Source organism: Anas acuta, chromosome 1, assembly GCF_963932015.1.
Source record: "Anas acuta chromosome 1, bAnaAcu1.1, whole genome shotgun sequence".
In the NCBI taxonomy this organism is placed as follows: domain Eukaryota; kingdom Metazoa; phylum Chordata; class Aves; order Anseriformes; family Anatidae; genus Anas; species Anas acuta.
The window spans coordinates 23,118,290-23,136,703 of record NC_088979.1 but is presented as its reverse complement, the minus strand read 5'-3'; the positions used below and the strand labels follow the sequence as shown (position 1 = coordinate 23,136,703).

Below are 18,414 nucleotides of genomic sequence, written 5' to 3'. Positions count from 1 at the left end.
GACACCCTAAAAAGGTGAAAAATTTGCCCTGAAATTTCAAATTAAATATTCTCCCAATAAAGTAAAAATTCACATCTGATAACAAAATGTTTCATTTCTAACTTGTTAGTTAACATTAGACTTATGCCTAGAAAACATATTAACTGGGGAGTGCATTTTTTATGATGATCGCTGCCAGGTCCAGTTACCAAAATGTCAAATCACACTCTGCTGACAGCCAAGGCAGCAGGAGGAATAGGTGACATTGCCCTGTACCTTCCCTGCTGCTGGAATCTTGTTGTCCCAGCCGAGATTTCATGGGGCTGCAGGAAGGACTGGGTGGAGTGCCCTTCACTGCTGCCCTAGAAAATAGCAGGCATCTTTTATGCCTTGCTAGCATCTGCTACTCTTGGCAGCAAACGAATTTGATTTTCCACCATAGTTGTCAGAAAACTGTAATTTACAGTTGGGTTTTGTGTACATCACAAAAGAATGAGATGGATATATCAAACAGGTCAAAGAAACTGAGAGAGAAAAATTCTAGAGACAACAATAATCAGAAAAGGATAATTAGCAGGATAATCAGAAAGGATAATTAGGCAAAACCTGTGCATGGAAACAAAAATTTAGGCAAAAAAATGTATCAGTAAGTTTTTAATTTAATCCTGTAGAAACTTTAAGAACTTGAATCTGAGATAGCCTTCATGATAAAAGGGAGGAAAAAGCAATTATATATACCGATCATTTTAGCTTCTCTAAAAAATATCTTAAGTATTCATCACTCATTATAAAATTAAACTGTCATATCTTGTAATGACTTAGAGAATTCAGACTAGAAATATCTCAGTGCTAGAGTACTTTTCAGGTTTGATTTTCTTTGAAGTACATTGGAGTTTAATTAGAACAGAATCTTCAAAGAATTCACAATTGACTACCTATTGTGAAAAAAGGCGAAGGGTGTCTCTGCATCACCGGTTTATAATCTTTGTTTTGCAGATCTCTTGAACCTCCTGGTCAAAATTTTTGTTGAAGGAGTAGAAATGTGGGAACAAAGTAGCAAGATATCCAACAGCTACCCCACAAAAAGGGTGAACTGAACTTCTTAGCCACTTTTCTAGAATAATTTTTGCCATTTTCCCTGTCATTTCATATATTACAACCTAATTAGTTCAAGATCATTTTGACTGAATGTCTACGAAAACCTACTTGTACATTTGTCACAGTCACTCTCAAATAGCAGCATGTCATGGCTTATAAGTCCTATTAATATTAATAAGATGTGAATATGACATTGAATTATTGTTAGTGTCTCATAGTTAGACCCCTGTTAGAAATATGCACCAAAACTGTTGACAACAAGAAGGTGAAATTCTAGTCCTCTGTCATATTTTTAGATTCTACAATGAATTTGCTAAATAAAACTTCACTGAACAATCCCTGGAATAAAGATCAACATTCAGATATTCATAGTTTCACAAAGAGACAAAACCAAAACAAAACAAAACAAAAAACAACCTGTATCAAAACACAGCAAGTCTAAATCATCTTAACACAATGTGAAATGGGAATACATCAGGGTCATTGTTTAATATCTGTGCCTGAAATATTACATGCAAATGCAGAGATACGTGTTTATGAGTAACAGAGGTGCCCCAAGGAAATTATGCTCTCAGTCATGTTGTCTGGTCATGTTGTTGTTTTCTGGATCTTGTATGTAATTTCACAATGCATTCTGTCTTAAAATTTTAAACATCTTCATTGTGTGTCACACAAAGACTGAATGATACTAAATAGCTGCTGGCACTTTTTTTTCCCCCTGAAGGGCCTGGGCCATGAGTGTCCATTTCTTTATTCAACTTTTTATGATTTTCTCATGAAAGAAGAAAAAATGGATCTTTGTCAAAATATTCCTTTCTATTAGCATTTTTGTGTTATTTCCAAATTATGCATAATATTTCTCTCATCTTGCATCTACCTAATGTTTCAGAAGAAAGTCTGGAAAGCCTTAACAAGTAACAAATGCTTCTGGATCTGAATCAAAACATAAAGCTAGACAGGTGTCATCAGAATCAAGACAATCTTAACTTTATCCAGACATGAAATAAGTCTTATTATAGGTCAATACCATGCTTTATAGAAAAAAATATTTTAAGATGTTAAAAAAGTCCTTACAATTCATGAATAATGTTGGTTCTTTCACTGTCTGTGTAAGACATTGTAATGTAGCTCTTTTTTCAAATGCTGAGTGTTTTTTCATATATGGAAAATAGGTGCTATAGCACTTTGTTAGATTATGAAACCCAAGACTGTCAGAACTAAAACAGGAAGCAGCAGTGCTATTCACTTTCATGTTTTAGCCGAAAATCAGTAATGTTCTTACATATTTTTAATCGTATTTCAGCTTTTTCTAATCTATTTTGACTCAAGTGACCTCTCTCCCAGCTGTGAAACCTACGTTGCCTGAAACCCCTTCTGCCTCTCAATCACATTAGCACATGCCCTTATTGCAAGCAAAAATGTCACCCCTTTGGCATATCTTGCATAACTCTGTCCTTCTGATCACCACAGTAGTGTATCTTACTGCTTGGGAAACACTGTCGAACTTTAACACAGATTACAAGCAAAACATTTCATGTTGTGTGACATACAGGCCTGATTTTAAAAATAAATTCAAAGTAAATGATGTATATACTTAGAATTTCCATTTACTTACAAGAGGTTCTGCCATGATGATGCGAATCTTGCGTTCAGCCTGAGTAGTGAAGTTAACAAACAAGCTCTTCAGGACATATTCGCCTGGCTTACTGTCTGGGTCAACGCTGATAGGCAACATGGCTGGAGGTCCTTTTTCTCTCTGTGTACCAGAAACAGGTGGGACAGGTGGCTTGATATATCCGTTACCAACTGGAGAAGCTGAAAGGTAGAAGAGATGCATTTACTTGGGTAATTCAACATTTCTTAACTTTTCTGGTTAACCCAATGGCTGACTACACTGGCAAAGCAAAGCTGGAAACTATTCATTAATATAAGAAATATGTAATACATGAATAAAATTTCCATCTTAAACTTAGAGGTAAAATTTACGTAATATAGACTGGCAGAAGAAATCAAAGACAAAGTCTTATGTAATACTATGCACTGCACAGTCAATCCTCTTTTTTTCACACGGTAAGATCTGCTGACACCTAATTCTTGGAACAGCATCTGCATTTCCTATCCTTTATCATCTAGGCCAGGTCTGTAACTCAACTGTCAAATAACAAACTTATTATTGAGGCTTTAGATCTTTCCTAAACACTTTAACATTGCTGAAAAAAAAAAACAAAAAAAAAAAAACAACACCACAATCCAACGACTACATTATCATTTGATAGCATTTAAGATATGGCAGAATTAGACCCTAAATTAACACAGTGAAAAATAAAATAGATGCATTGGGTAAAAGAGAAGATATTTTCCTTTAGAAAATCAAAGTTTAAAAGTCTGATACGACTACAATGCAAGATAGAAGTGCTTTGTTCACGTAGCTGTTATTCTGCAAATGTAACACACCAATACTTCACTTCAAAATAACTCTCCCAATTGCCAGGTTATGCCATCACTCCCCAGTACAGAACACTTCTTTCACTCAGCTAGCTCTGTTACCTGAAACGTTTCAGTTGATTTTTGAAGGCAAAGACATAATCACTGAGTTTTGCTGGCATTGATTTTTGCATAAAACAAACTCTAGAGAAAGCTTGCTCATTTAGATGATGCAAAATTGCTTCTAAAAATACACATTGTTCTGAACAATAACCTACCTCAAAGAAACAAAAACAGAGCCACCAGAGAAGAAGGTAAGCCCTAACATCACCTAGGCTCTGCTGAAATCCAGCTATGAGGACAGTGGGATGCAAATGATCAGATGCAAATTTATAGGGACTATCAAATCTGCTAGGTGATGGAAATTTCTCCCGTAACAGCTTTAGAAAGGAGGCAGACGGTACATTCACGATCATTCAGACATGTATCAAATGCATGGCTTTGATCAGCTCACACCTATCCACTCAGTTGGTTTGATCACCAAGTGCTCAGTTGGGAAAAATGTTTTATTTCCTAACTTTTTTGGCCTCCCCCAGGCCGTTATCCCCAGCTCCCCACAGCCAGCCCTGGGCTCCCCACGGTTCTGCCCCCAGGCCCGGGCAGGCCCAACTGAAGCCACCAGGCCTCAGCGCTCACCTGCCGCCATCTCAGGCGTCCTCTGCAAAGGCTCTGAGGGAATCCAATACAATGCAAACCTGACTTCTGTTCCTCAGGCAGTTGTGCTTTAAATTAGCCACTAAGTTTAAAATTTACCTGGAAGGGACTCCCAGGAGGGATGGAAGGAAGGAAGAAGGGTGTGGGTCATTTATGCCTCATGTCCTAATGAAATTCATGAAGCTAAAGAAGCCCTAATCACACAGCCTGGGAGCTGCAATCCTTGCCTTCAATCATTCCGTGTATGGACAGAAACCTGGAGACACTGGGATTTAAATCCACATAGTCATTCTCACTAGGAAGCCTCTTAACAATGGCTTGTGACACAAGTCTGGCTTTCTAATACATCTTCTCAGCTTCATTATCTCAAGCATTTGCATATGCTTGATATTTGCATTGCAAAAATCTATCCCAGCGACTAAACAATCACTGACCTCTATACTGATGCTGTAACTGAATTTAGTTCTTTCTCCTAGATTGAGAGCCCTACAAAGTTCGTTTAAAGAAAATGAACTGCCTGTGAGGCATGAAACTGGAAATCAAGGACTCAAAACTTACAAAATAGTTCCATTAAGTCATCCATGATTGGCCACTTCATGTTTGTACATTATAATGTGAGCCTTACAATTTTTTTGCCATCTCTGATGCTGAACCACTTCCTCATTAAATAAAAGGCATAATTTTTATGTGTGAAATCACCACATAAAATTTGCATGGGTTTATGCAGAAGACAAAAGGCGGGGTTGGGGTGGAAGGAGGGGATTATACTTAATTCTAAATGCTGCCTTCATTGACAAATTAAGTTTTTACTACATCATGTCAAAATAATAACATTCCCCTACACAGAGGATGATCACAATGGACCACTGAAACATTTTGTCTTAACTCCTAACATACTGTGGGGTGCTGGTCACCACACAAGTACCGAGATAAATTAAACATTTCTCCCAGAGAAAAGAAGCTTATTTCCAAGGAGAATGAATGGTGATTCTCATGCAAAAAGCAAGAGACCAAAGGAGCCCTGATGCCTGAGGGCCCTGCCACAGCAGGGAATCTGTTGGTCAATTTTAGAAAGTTGTATACATATTCAAAGCTCCTATCCTAGGAAAATCTGAAAAAAAAAAAAAAAAAAAAAAAAAAAAAAAAAAGATTAACTATGCTTGATCAGCTGTAAAATGTCTGCACCATTTTGGGTGCAATTCTGTCTGAGAGCTACTTCTCTCAAACAACCCATTTTCTTGTTACCAGGATATATTCCTTATTTTCTGCTGTATCTAACAAATTGCACCTCAAAAATACTCTCTGCTTTTCCTGCAGGCTATTTTCATTTTTTTGAGGCTATAACCATGATATTTTCTCAATGCTATGCATTTGAAAGCTTTTAAAAACAAGAAGGAAATATGGAAATAACAAAGCAATATCAGAAGCCCCTACCCCCACAACCACATACTATTGCCACAGAATGGATTACTGAACTAAAATCACATCTACTTTTTTTTCCATGTATTGATTGTTTCCCTGATACTAGAAATAGTTGTACAAAAGCACAATAATTTGAATACACACACACAGAGTCACTAAAGTGATCATGGGGATGAGTACAAAATTCAACTATTTCCCCAGAGTCTCTGCTATGATTTATGTTGCTGGTATTTGTCTTAAAGCTCTAAGGAACACAACAGAAAGATCATAACACAGAAGCTGAGAGTCTGCACTACACTGGATAAACTTCAGCCAAACAGCTACTGAGTTTTCAGTATCTTTAAGCAGAAGAAACAGATGGCATTCTTTTAGTTAACCGTGTCAAATTTCCACTTTAGCAACAACAAACAGACTCATAACACAAACCAAAACACGTATTTTCAGCATTTTTGTACCTACCGAGCCCCTTTATAAAGCTGATCACACTGGATTTTCTCCAACATGCTACTGTAATATCCATGAGCCTGCGAATACCTGAAATGCTCCAATCCTTAAGTTAGAAAAGTCCGAATCCTTTTCTAACTAAAATCAAAAAGGAAGTTAGTCGCTTCATAATCCTGTTTCAACACTTCACTATAATTTTTCCAGCATCGAGGCAGATATTGCTTTTAGCTTTTAGTTTTTTGTTTTTTAATAGACAAGTGCTGAAGACCTACAATGTGTGAGCTAGAGCAGGCCTCCGGATCAGATCAGCATTTCCATAACCAAAGGGGTAATTTTTAGCTTCAGCATATGATGATGACCACTCACAGAGTGGCTGCACGTCTATATTTATCCACAAGTACATACTATGCTGACAGATTAGCGAAACTACTTCAGGCACTCCAAGAACATGAGACAGGATAATGGAGCTCAGCATAAACAAACCACGCATATCAAATACATGAATTATCATACAATTCAAGCTGAAAGCAATTAGTATAGAAAAGCAAAGCAGAGAAACAACACAGAATGGGTTTTGTTTTGTAACTAAGGTCCTTTGGCCAACAGTACATACAGTTTGAATTCCTTGAGATAAAAACAACGCAGTATCTATTCTTTTCCCGTGCCAAGAGTCAGTGACAAACCACATATCCTTACGGATAATTATACATCTGTTGAAATAAGTCTTAAAAAATTTGCTTTGTTTTAAAGCTGCCATTAAAATAATAGAAAACCAAAACAAAACACATTATTAACCAAACCGTCAGGAATTTAATTTCCAAGGATACAGTACACAGTGCCAAGGTTAGCAAAAGGTGCCTTGTTTGCCCTTTGAAGGAGAACTTTCCCAGATTAGTGTGAGCTTGACAGGAAAAGAGAATAAAATTCAAGGGAAACATTTGCTGAAAAAAGCAAACCAATGGTCTAGCAGATCCATTTCTGTCTTAGCAACAGAAACAATAAGATTCCCAAGGATAATGTGTTATTCCAACATAGCAGTAAGATGCAGCAGTAGTACTATTTTAATATCAGCTTTATTTTTGTAATTCTTTGGCATGTTTTAATAAAAATAATCATAGATAGCCAATAAAACACAGTATTTATGACTTGCAATATGTATGGTAGGGAATAAACTTACCTAAAGTACAAGACTTCAGAATAAGCAACTGATACTACTATTTTAGTGTTTCTGATCCTCTCTTAGGGGGATTTACACTCAAGAAACGAAGCACCAGAAGGGATTCAGTGCACAAGTGAGTCTCACATGCAGACTATTTGGAAATTAAAAGTGAGTGCTATGGTGGTGCAGGTGCTGGCCTTCATTTTCACAGGGAAATCAACTTCACACAATACAAATATTTGCCTACATACTTTGTTTACTCTTTATTTTATTTTTTTTTTAAATTAAAACAGAGGCAGGTTTGCAGCAGTAAATTCAGTTAAGTGTAGCATCAAAGTACCACAGGTAATGTTCTCTGTCTTGGACATACATATTCGAAGAGTCATTACAGATCTCCCCATCCTGAGCAGAACGCAAGGCAGCCCACTACAGCTGGAAGTGTAAATGGTTTCCAGCACTAAAGAAGGAAAGCTATGTCTACAATGCTACTGCTTACAGCAGATTCACACAGCAGCTTTTATATGGACCTTAGAGGCTATTATAAGGCACACAGTTATTTTTACATTCTTTTTTATAATTAGGTTAATTACATTTTGTTAAGTATGCAGTTGAGAGGAGGGAAGAAGAGTCTGAAAAAGGGTATATTTACTCTGCAGTTTATCAAATCCTCGGCTACCTAAGGCTTTGCTTGAGGACAACTGTCTTTTTTGACAGTGCTAGATAGAGTTCATCACCGAATCACTTCTGGATTAATAAGAGGAATCACTTTTGATTTTCCTCTACGTTGCTCTTCTTTACTATTCCAGCCCAAAAGAAGAGTATAGCATGTGAATCACTGTGTCAGAGGTGTTACTACCCAGTCTAGAAGATAAAATGGAAGAGGCTGTGGGGTCAGCAAGTAGGCGTGTAAAAGAGGTTCAAGACTCTAGAGTAAAACGTCTGATTCTGAAAACAAGTCTGAAAGAAATAACAGATTTGGGAGGATTTCCAAAAAAGGTTGTGAGAGATGACCTAAGTTCTTCCGGATGGATATTCTCAACATACTCAATGATGCTGAAACTGTAAGGGAGAAAATGATAATTCATAAATTTCAGATTCCTCCGTTTCTTTAAAATGTGCAGAGATGTGTCTCGGGAGAGTCATTTGTGTAAAATGGCATGGGGGAAGAGAAAGGAAGGAGATATTTTCAGTGATAAAGGCATTCCAGAACTTGGTAACAAATGTAACTGAGATTAAGGACAACCTTTTAAATTATTTCTGCCTGAAGACTTCGTGAGAAATGCTGTTGTCAAGTTTAGATACATGTATATTAATTCAGAATACGTGTTAAACTACAGAAGACAGTCTACAGCCTCCTGTAGACTTGGTTGGGCAATCCTTCTCCAAATTTTCTATTCCTGTTACCACAACAAGAGAGTGTAAACTCCATGCAGACACAAGGAACAGCAAAGCTAGAAAACGAGAGACAAATTAACTAGAGCAGCCAGGCAAACATTTTGTAGTAAACCTGAATTCAGGGCTGGACACTGATCAGCAGAATGAAGCCTTTGTAGGCTAGAACCAAAATGCAACATCCCTGAAAACAAGTACATGGCCTCCCAGTAGGCCTGATGGATGCTAAAATACCACTTGTGGGGAATGCTTTTTTCTGTGGGTGCTTTATCCAAAGAGATCAAACACTCATTCAACTCAGAGATGAAGCAGCCATCTTCTGAGGTGAACACCATTAAGAAATAACCAGTTTAACACAGCTATCTTTGCCCAAGCTCAAGGAGGGAGATATTAGAACAGCCCTTGCACACACCGACATGTCCTGTTTGAGATGGATGAGTGTGGTAAAGCACCTGTTAGCTTTGAAGCTAAGGATGGAGCTCAGCGTGGCACCAGGGAAAGGCTAGAAGTGGCTTGGCTTTCCTGGCCAGCAGCAGCCTTCTGGCTCTCATGTCCCCATGGCTGGCAAATAGGTGGTCAGGTTTGTAATGTGAAGACATACATTGAAATTCTGTGCAAGAGATGGGCAATTGACATGAGACCCCTTAGAAGAAAGCAGTGGGTGGCACATGTTTTCTCCCCTTGCAAGACATTGTATCTCCGTATCAGGGGACTTATGAATGGCAACTGCCAAAACAAACTCACATACAGGAAATCCTGTTGAATACATCCACCCCCTTTCTAAAGGCCTTTTCACTGACTTGGCACAACTCCTGCTAACCAAGATACGAGACGTAGACTTTTCCCTTTCTCCCTAGTTACAGGCCAGGGGTTGTGCAGCTTAATGACGTTCCCTAGGTTCTTATCTCAGATCCCTGCAAGGCATATGAATGAGGCAAGAAAGCCCCTTCTCTTTGCTCACCATTTCTTTTCCTGATCCTTTTCTTCCAGAATTTTGTTTTCTTATTTACATAACACTACAGCACATGTGCTGAAGGTATGTGGGTGTCCAGGCATGTGACAGAGATAATAATTTTTAGAATTTGCTTGATTGATTTTAAGAGCAAAGAATAAAAAAGCTAAATGACATGGGAAATCTCGTGTGCAGTCCCAAGGCGTTTTTCAATCGCCATTTGAGTGTTCCATCTGGGGGTGATTTCTCACTGAAGGAAATATATTTATGGCCTCTGATGGGTTCCAGAACAAACATAAATATTTTCAGTTTGTGTTTTTTTTATAGAATAAGGACACGCTGCCTCTTTGAAGGCTGACTTCAGCTTAATATATGCTTTCAAAATCCTGGTGACTTTCCTGTGTGACTTCAAATGCTTTGTTATCTTTGACAGTAATTCCAAAAGTAAAAACCTTATTTTAAAATAAGGGTGGAAAGATATATACATGTCATCATTTTCAGATGAGTAAACTAATCGATTTTAAAACAATTAAAACAAACAAAAAAGATGGTATTTCTGAAATTCTGCCAGAATTTCTGTGGGATACTACTTAAAAAGCATGTATACTGCTTAAAAAGCATTTTATTTTAAATAACAATGTCATATACTTTTAAATGATTTTATGTGCTCTACTTTGGTTTTGTTGAATCTGAAAATAGCTTCCTATAAGTTTTTTAGATAGATGTTTTGTTGGGTTTGCGTTCCTTTTCAGAGACAGGGAGATGAAGATACTCCTGTCATTTTGTGGTTGATGGGTGTTAGCAGAAGAATTATTTTTAGGGAACTTGGAAAAGTGCCGAGGAAGCACAAGGCTAAAAGAGTCCAAAAAAGAAGGAATAGTTACTTCCAAAAGAGGGATCAGCAAACAGGAAGGATGTGACCTGCTTCTTCCGTCCCTACATATTTTCTCTTGGAGAGAGAGAGAATGTATACCTTTCTTTCTCTCCTTAAATGTTTTATAATAAAATTGTGAGAGTCTGGACAAGATGGATTTTTAAAAAGATAATTAAACCATTTATTTTTTACTACAGAAAGATATTAAATATTATTGTATCCAAGTCCTATTTCAATCTAAATAGCTACCTCAGATGCTAGAACCAGAACCTCCCCTGAATTTTTGTTGTCTGCTAGTCCGCAATTCCTCTTCCAAACCACAGACAAAAAAGTTGGTTTGTGCTGATAAAAACTCATGTGTTTCACTAGAGTGAAAACAACTTATTGGTTCTGGATGATATGGGTTCTGTACAGTGTACATATGTGTATGACAACCCAAGTTTTTCATAAATCACTTGTCCAAACATTAGCATTCCATCTGAAACTGCATGTCCTGAACAGTCCTGCTGATCCATCTGACACTGCTCAATGGCTAAAAGTAGATTTCCTAAAGGATGTTGCTTATTTCATGCTCTAAAAAATAAAAAGTCATCTTTAAATTAGGTTTCAAAATGTAGAACTACATTGAAGAAAAATCTTTAAAACTGTAGTCACTTCCTTGACCTCATTTCCTGATGAATCTAATCTACTCTATAGCTGCCTTTTAGGGAAAAGTTCAAATTTAGCCACCTACAAGCTAAATACTGAATGTAACCTGGCAATTCAGGCTCCAGGTAGAATAAGTTAAGAGAGACTAATGGTTTGAGGTGATTCATCAAATCCTGCTTAGATTCTTAGCTTAAGACAGAATAAATTCACTTTCTAGATGTGCCTACCACTTGTCAACGATTACTGAGGGAGAACTGACAAAGAAGATAAGCATCCAAGGTTATAGGAGATGGGTGTCACTCCTAGTCTGTAAATTCTTCATGAGTTTCTTGTACAGACCAAACTGCATCACACTACATTTCAGCTGCTGCTGGCTAGGATTCACATCCTTGATTGCGTGGGTGAAAAATGGCACAATACCAGGAGTGAGCCAAGCCGTGAGCTGGCACTGTAAACTGGCAAGCTAAACCTTCGCAAACCAAGAAGACTTTTACAAAATTTCATGAATCTTTCTGAAATGAAACCACAGGAGAGATTTTTGTGAATAAACACTAGCATGAGAATACATCAGACAAATCCATTCACATTCCCCTCTACAGCGAAGCACACAAAATAACGTCTATACAAAGAAAAATGAGAGAAAAAGTTTTGCAGCCAAAATCTGGATAATAATTATCATTACGAATCCCCTACTTTATCTTTGATTGAATCATTACTGTCATTACTTTATACTGGCTGCAGCAGCACGCTCACAACATTGTCTGTCTTCTATATTGAATTAAACACTATTTGGCCTCTTAGCTTGCAGAAAACTCAACACACAATGTGTCATCTTTTATTAGCCACACAACACCATGATGCTGTAGTAGTATCTAATAACTCTTCATTAACATTATATTAACAGCTCTTTCTTTGGAAGTTGAGTTCCCTTGTTTCTTAGCCTCCGAGGCTAGACTCGGCCTATGGAACATTGGTATTTCTCATTTGACTTCAAAATACAAAAATGGCAGGAAATAAATGATTTTACCATTCACATTAGCTCAAGGAAGGTTTTTAGAAGTTTTAGAAGTTTACTAAGCTCAACTACAGCTGCTTAGTGAAAGGCTTTGACTTGAGTAAATCAATGAAGCAAATAGGATTTAGTTGCTGTTGAGGGCACGTATGCATGACTGCACAGCTGCCAACACCCAACACAACACGGACAGGGTGTTGCTCTCCTGCTTGCCAGTGGGCCATGACAGAAGACTCCTTCCACATATTGAAATGTCTAAATGAAATAAGTTACTGCCAGAAATACGTTATTAAGTTGTTGTTCAGTGTTTCACCTGCTCACACACCCCAGTGCCCCCAAATGAGCGAAGAAATGGTGAGGGAAGGCCCCAACTGAAACAAACTGGGATGAACATTTCATCTATCAGTTCTGCTCCTGCACAGGCCTGGTGACTTTGTGATACCAGAAGACTGTGGATGGAGTTCCCCGTTCTCCCTAAGAAAGCCAGGAGCATCACACTTACATCTGAACTACTCATTTAGGTTTTCCTGTAGTCAAAGGAGAGGAACGTGCACCTACAGACATGAACTCTCCATCAGTCAGCTCTGAAAATAAAGAAAGGACCCTAGAATTATTAACAGATTTTCCAAATACTCAAACAGCTTACACATTGAGAAAACAGAGTAATTCCTTAGAAAAACTGAAGAGCCTAATGACTTCTGAAAAGAAGAAAAGATTCTTATCCTGTCTCACAAAAGATTATGTGATATTCAAATGGATATTCAATATTCCAGAGGGTGGGAACAAAACTAATATTGTATCAGGTTTTTTAAAGTATCAGCAACGTCAATACAGGCAACTGCAACACAGAGAGCCTGATGTTCATTCAGGAATGGCTGGATTTGATTACTAAAGAACTGAAGTATTATAATACAATGCCATAAGCATAGGTTTATGGAAGGTAGATTTTATTAAACTAGCTATCTTTTTAGGATTGCAAACTTGGTTAAGGAAGTTAGAAGTGTAGTCTTGTATTTCTGTTTGGCAATTGTATTTGTACCTTACCAAATTGTAAAATGAGAACCAAGAAATCAATGTATTACAACAAGAATTGATTAAAAGACAGATATCAGCTAGTCCTCAGCATTGGTTAAGAGAGAATTGTATCATAATTCATCCAGTGGAGTTACAGAGATCAGTTCTCAGTCCTGTACCAATTAACCTTACTATTAATGACATCAGAGAAACAAAAAAGTATATTTCTATAAAGTTTACAGGCAAAACACAACAGTAGTAGACAGAAAAAATAGCAAAATGGTCATCTAATTTGAATAGCACTTTGAAAACTCAACAGAAGCAAACGGTATATGAGATATTAATACTAACTGATACAGAATTGCATATCCTGAAACAAAGACTACATGCCACAGGGACAGAATAAGGCTTTCTATTCCTGGAAAGCACTGATTATGAAAAAAGGCCTGAGACCAGGATGACTAATGTGCTGAAAACAGGCTGCTATTCTTGAGACCTGAAGAGCTATGGAGAGCCTTTTCAAGCAGGATAAACAAAAGCAAAAACAGGAAAACTCCACTGCTGCACTGCCACTGTCTTTGCAACTACTGCTGGATGCTCAGTCCCATTCTGGTGTCTGCAACTCGAGAAAGATGCTGATGAACTAGAGGACAATCAGGAAAGGCAACTGTAATTAATGACCGGAAAACTTGTCTTAAAGCTTAGATTAGTTGACCATGAGAAAGTTACAGTGTCACTTAATCATCTTCTTTAATGCCCTGATTTTTGCGAACACATTGAGCCACTCGACCAAAAACGCCTTTTTATACAATACAAGCCATCAGGCACTTCCAGGGCGTGATTCATTACATCCTAATAAAAATGTCTAAACAGCTCACCCGAACCGCACCCTGCAAGTGCGTATGTCTGTCCCATGGCTATCGGGAAAGCCTAGTTTGACTATGTCAGATGCAATATAAACACCAAAGATGCCTACATATTAGGTGAGACGACTTCCATGCCTGCAAAGCACAAATACGATGAACAGATATTTGCTAATAGACAGCCCTTCGTTCAGTAATATCCAATGGCTGGAATTTTAAACTAGACAAATGCATTAAAGAAGTTAACACAAAGGGAAGGAAATTAACTACAGAAATGCTATTAAGGCTGATTCCTCCATTAGTGGAAATTTTAAATTAAGATTTTTTTTTTTGGAAGATGTGCTTTAGCTCAGACAGAAATTAATTCAGAGAAGCCATAAAGCCTGCTCTATGAGGGGAACAGATTGGATGACACAATGGTTTTTCTGGTTGTATAATTTATGACTCGTTGAATACATTAGTAGAAAAAATATCACTGAGAACAATCTTTCATTGGTAAAAAGAAGATACAGATGTTCTAAGAAGGATTCCTCTCCAATCCACAAATATAAAGAAACAGAAGTCTAAGTGCCTGTCGGTACTGGATTTCTCTTTGTACATCCAGGTACAGATATAACTTGTGTGATCAGATTATCTGTGAGATACAGGTAATAATTTCCTACCATGCCAAACACACTTTGGCAAAATTGAACCTGATTTAAGGGTTCTTCTGTATAATAGACCTCAGGGGAATATGAAAATAGAGGCAACTTACTGGATGTTTTAATTTTCAGGGAATATTTTAAGAAGAAAAAGTCAAATGAGAAAGTATATTGCCAGAATCATTTTAACTATTGCCTTATGACTAGAAGTGAAAACCATGTAAAACTGTTTGGCGTAAGAAAGGACTTATATAGAAAAGTGAAGCTCTCCGAAGAGAGAGCTCTGCGCTCTATATTCCAACCATATTCCACTGACTGAGTGGATGTCTGAACATAAAAGGATTATGGCTGAAATGCTCTAATTGACAGCAAGTTCACATGCACATGAAGATGGATCATCCTGAGAATCTGCAAGAGACTAAAGACACCTCTTTGTCTATAATAAAGGTGACAGATAACCCACAGATGCCTGGTCATCTGATACTGAATAAAACTGAATGAATATAAAGATGGAAGCACCGTTCCTTCTGTAGCATACTGAATTAAAAGTTGTTTCGTACTTGGGTGTACAAGGAAGACTGTGGGAATGTTGTATGCATTACAGAATTAGGTATTCTACCCCCAAAATACATAAATAGTTTTGTAAATACAGGTAGAATCAAAAACATCTTTCAGAGTAAAGAGGGTAGACAATGTTTGGCAATGCTGTTTCATAAACCGTGATCTTACTGTAAATTCTATTAGTTACAAACATCAGATGTTGTTATGGGACATCACTTTGCATCAAACACAATGACAAGCTATATTAGCATAATGGGTTGTTATTCCCAGATCCATGTGATCAGTACTCCATGGCAACCCAATGATAATGAACGGCTTTGTTCGTGTGTCAGTAAGAAAGCATATACAAAATTATATGAAGCACGAACCTCAAGCACCTGAAATGGTGCATAAGGCTTTTAATAAATTAGGAATTTAAAACATTGCCATTGACACTTCTTTCCATATAGACACAAGAAGAGGCACAGAACATTTCACTATGTTCTCTGCCTTCTCGGTTAGCCATCACCATGGTGGGGACTGAGCTTCTCCAAGACACTTTCCCTCATTTCTCAAGTCAGTTGAGCAGTTGGGTGCTTAAATCTGGCACATGGAACAGAAACCAGAAACGCAATCCAAACGATAGCTCAGAACAGGATCCAGCACTGCCAGACCCAACGCCTCCTGTAATGCATCCTTACAAGGGCCTCACATGCTTGGACCACTTCAGGTGTACAAAGCAGAGCAGAAAAGCAACTCCTCTTCATAGTAATTTGGTTGTTTACTGGTTTTTATATAACAGATTTCTGATTCAGTACAGTGTATTCTTGCAATATTAGCTTCCACTAAGTAACAGGAGCACAACATGTAAAAAATATACAGGAGTTTTTGAATGCTATTAAGTGAACATTATGCTTTTTATGTACCAAGTCCAGGGCAACCAGGATCAAGCTACTAATCCAAACTAAATCAGTCTTTCACATGAGATTAGAAGATTCAGGGATGATGACCAACAAAGTGAATGTTCACTTGCACCAATAAATTTTATTCTCTTCACTTTAACCAGCAGTAAATGTTGCATTTATAGCAATAACATTTGTTGCATGTTACTTTCTTAGCATTTTTAAAGAGAATGAATGAAAATGTGAAAGGATGACACTGAAGCAGATTATTTTAAAGAGCCTGGATATATTAAAATTAACCTAAGGAAAACCACACGGGTGGATCCTTTTCCTGCAGCCAGACCCAGACTAACTGGCTCCTACTGTCCACTTAGGTGAAGGCACAGCAAAAACCCTGGGACTTGGCACTTTGTGCATGGGTCCACTTTGCTAGATTTTTGCTACCGGACAAATCAGCACTTGGACATCAGATATGAAGGATGACAGAGAATGAAAAGTCACTATTTAAAGAAACACGATTACGTGGTTCACATGTTTGGACAGATCTCAGATGTATCTCAAGTACATACACTAGCTCAATATTTTTGGTTTATCTACCAAAATTTATATGCCTGTTTTCCAGCACACAGAGGAATTTGGATTCAAATGGCCACCTTAGTCACTCAGCAGATATAAACTCTTCTCATTTACTTTGCCTTTACTGACAGAAGGACATAGACAGAAGCAAACAAATAAGCTATTCCTTGGCAATTAACTCTATAGTAAGTGCAGCAAAATTAATTTAAAATTAACCTTAATTTCATTTAATTCATTAATTCAAAATTAAAGATATTAAAGATAAGGCATTAAAGATAAGGCTGGACAAGCATCTGAAATGTCTGAAATGCTGAAAGTCAAAAGGGCAATCTTCTACTCAATACTACAGGAAAGGCAATGTCATGGAAGTGAGTCACAACAGGTGAAATTTCAAACATCAGGAATAAGAATTGACAAATGAAATATATATGTATATTTTATATAAAACTTTATATTGTATTTTGATTTTATGATTCTGTAAAAAGAAATCAAAGATAATGTCCTTTTCCTGAAAACAAAACAAAACAAAACAAAAACACAAAACCATGGTCTAAAAGTCTGTGTGGAATACCATAATGCAATAATTTAAAAATAGGGTACGTGGGCTTTTAAAAAAATACACATTAAATCAGTCTAACTCTAATTCCACTGACATAAGCAGTTAAACACCCGCTATTCTTTAGTATATCTTGCTTAAACTATCTCATAACAATGTGACAGTTCTTGTACAGTTTATGGAAAACCACAGCTATAATTTCTAGCCACAATAAATACAATGTACAAGATTTAAAACAAACAAAAAAGAGATTAAAAAAGTTTTCTAGTTATCGATTGTACTGATCTTCTGCGTCATAAAAATTTTAATGACAGAAGGTCATTTTCTGAATTAACTAGCAAGATGTTATATGTGTCTGCAAACACATATATAATAACAATATATTCAAACCTGTCATCCAAGTGTTTCAAATGCTGCTTCTATGAAATATGTAAGCATGTTCAACATAGTAAAGGTAAACTAAATCAACTTAAAATGACATTTCTGAATTTCATAGAATATAAAATAAAACTTTATAACAAAAGGTCATGCCCTGAGGATATTGTTATAATGTACATGTAAGCTTTAAAATGCATGGCGTCTAAGCCAGGCGGTCTTTAATGGAATTTACAATAATTTTAAATTTGGTATGTGAATTTTTAGGATGCACTAGGTGTGCAAGAGGATCTAACGTACTATACACCATTTTGAACTTAATTCAGAAAAATGCTTGATGGAAATAATTGGTAGCAACTTTGTAGACATTACCTTGTTACTTTGCTGGACTAGGTGCCTTTTTGTAACACAAAAGCGACAGCATAAGGTAAACATATGCATAATGTAATAATGTCTATATGGTGAACTAGTAATAATGATATTAATATTAGGCAGAAAGTCATTCTAAGTATCGATTAATTTCATAAGAAATTAAATTTACACAAATCTCTGCCTTGCCAGTAGTGTGATGCTTCCATTTTTCTCCTTGAAGGAGTACTGTTTGTTCTCAAAGAAATGCAAGAAAACCCTTACTTGTAATTGTCATTCTCAGCAGCACTGCTGTAGCTGACAGAGGTCTGGATTTCCTACTTTGGGCTAAACACAGCTGGGAATTTGCACAGGTGCAGCCAGACATGTCCATGTGTCTTCTCTCACCAGAGACAATTAAGACAGTCAATGCTTCTCCTTCCAGTGGAGAGTTGGCCCTTGCAGTACAGTTTAGAAATGT

General features: G+C 37.1%; 1 protein-coding gene across 12 annotated transcripts in view; it reads right to left on the bottom strand.

Annotated features, from left to right (window-relative positions):
* Positions 1-18,414, bottom strand: part of FRY (FRY microtubule binding protein) — a 233,281-nt gene that overhangs the window by 130,381 nt on the left and 84,486 nt on the right. For 11 of the 12 annotated variants that reach the window (XM_068672761.1, XM_068672771.1, XM_068672785.1 and 8 more), the window contains one exon: positions 2,693-2,892. In XM_068672761.1, the coding sequence (XP_068528862.1) occupies positions 2,693-2,812 (120 nt within the window). In that variant the 5' untranslated portion in view covers positions 2,813-2,892. Of the gene's footprint in view, positions 1-2,692; positions 2,893-6,096; positions 6,389-18,414 lie in introns of those variants that run through there. The other variant, XM_068672747.1, reaches the window with a different exon arrangement.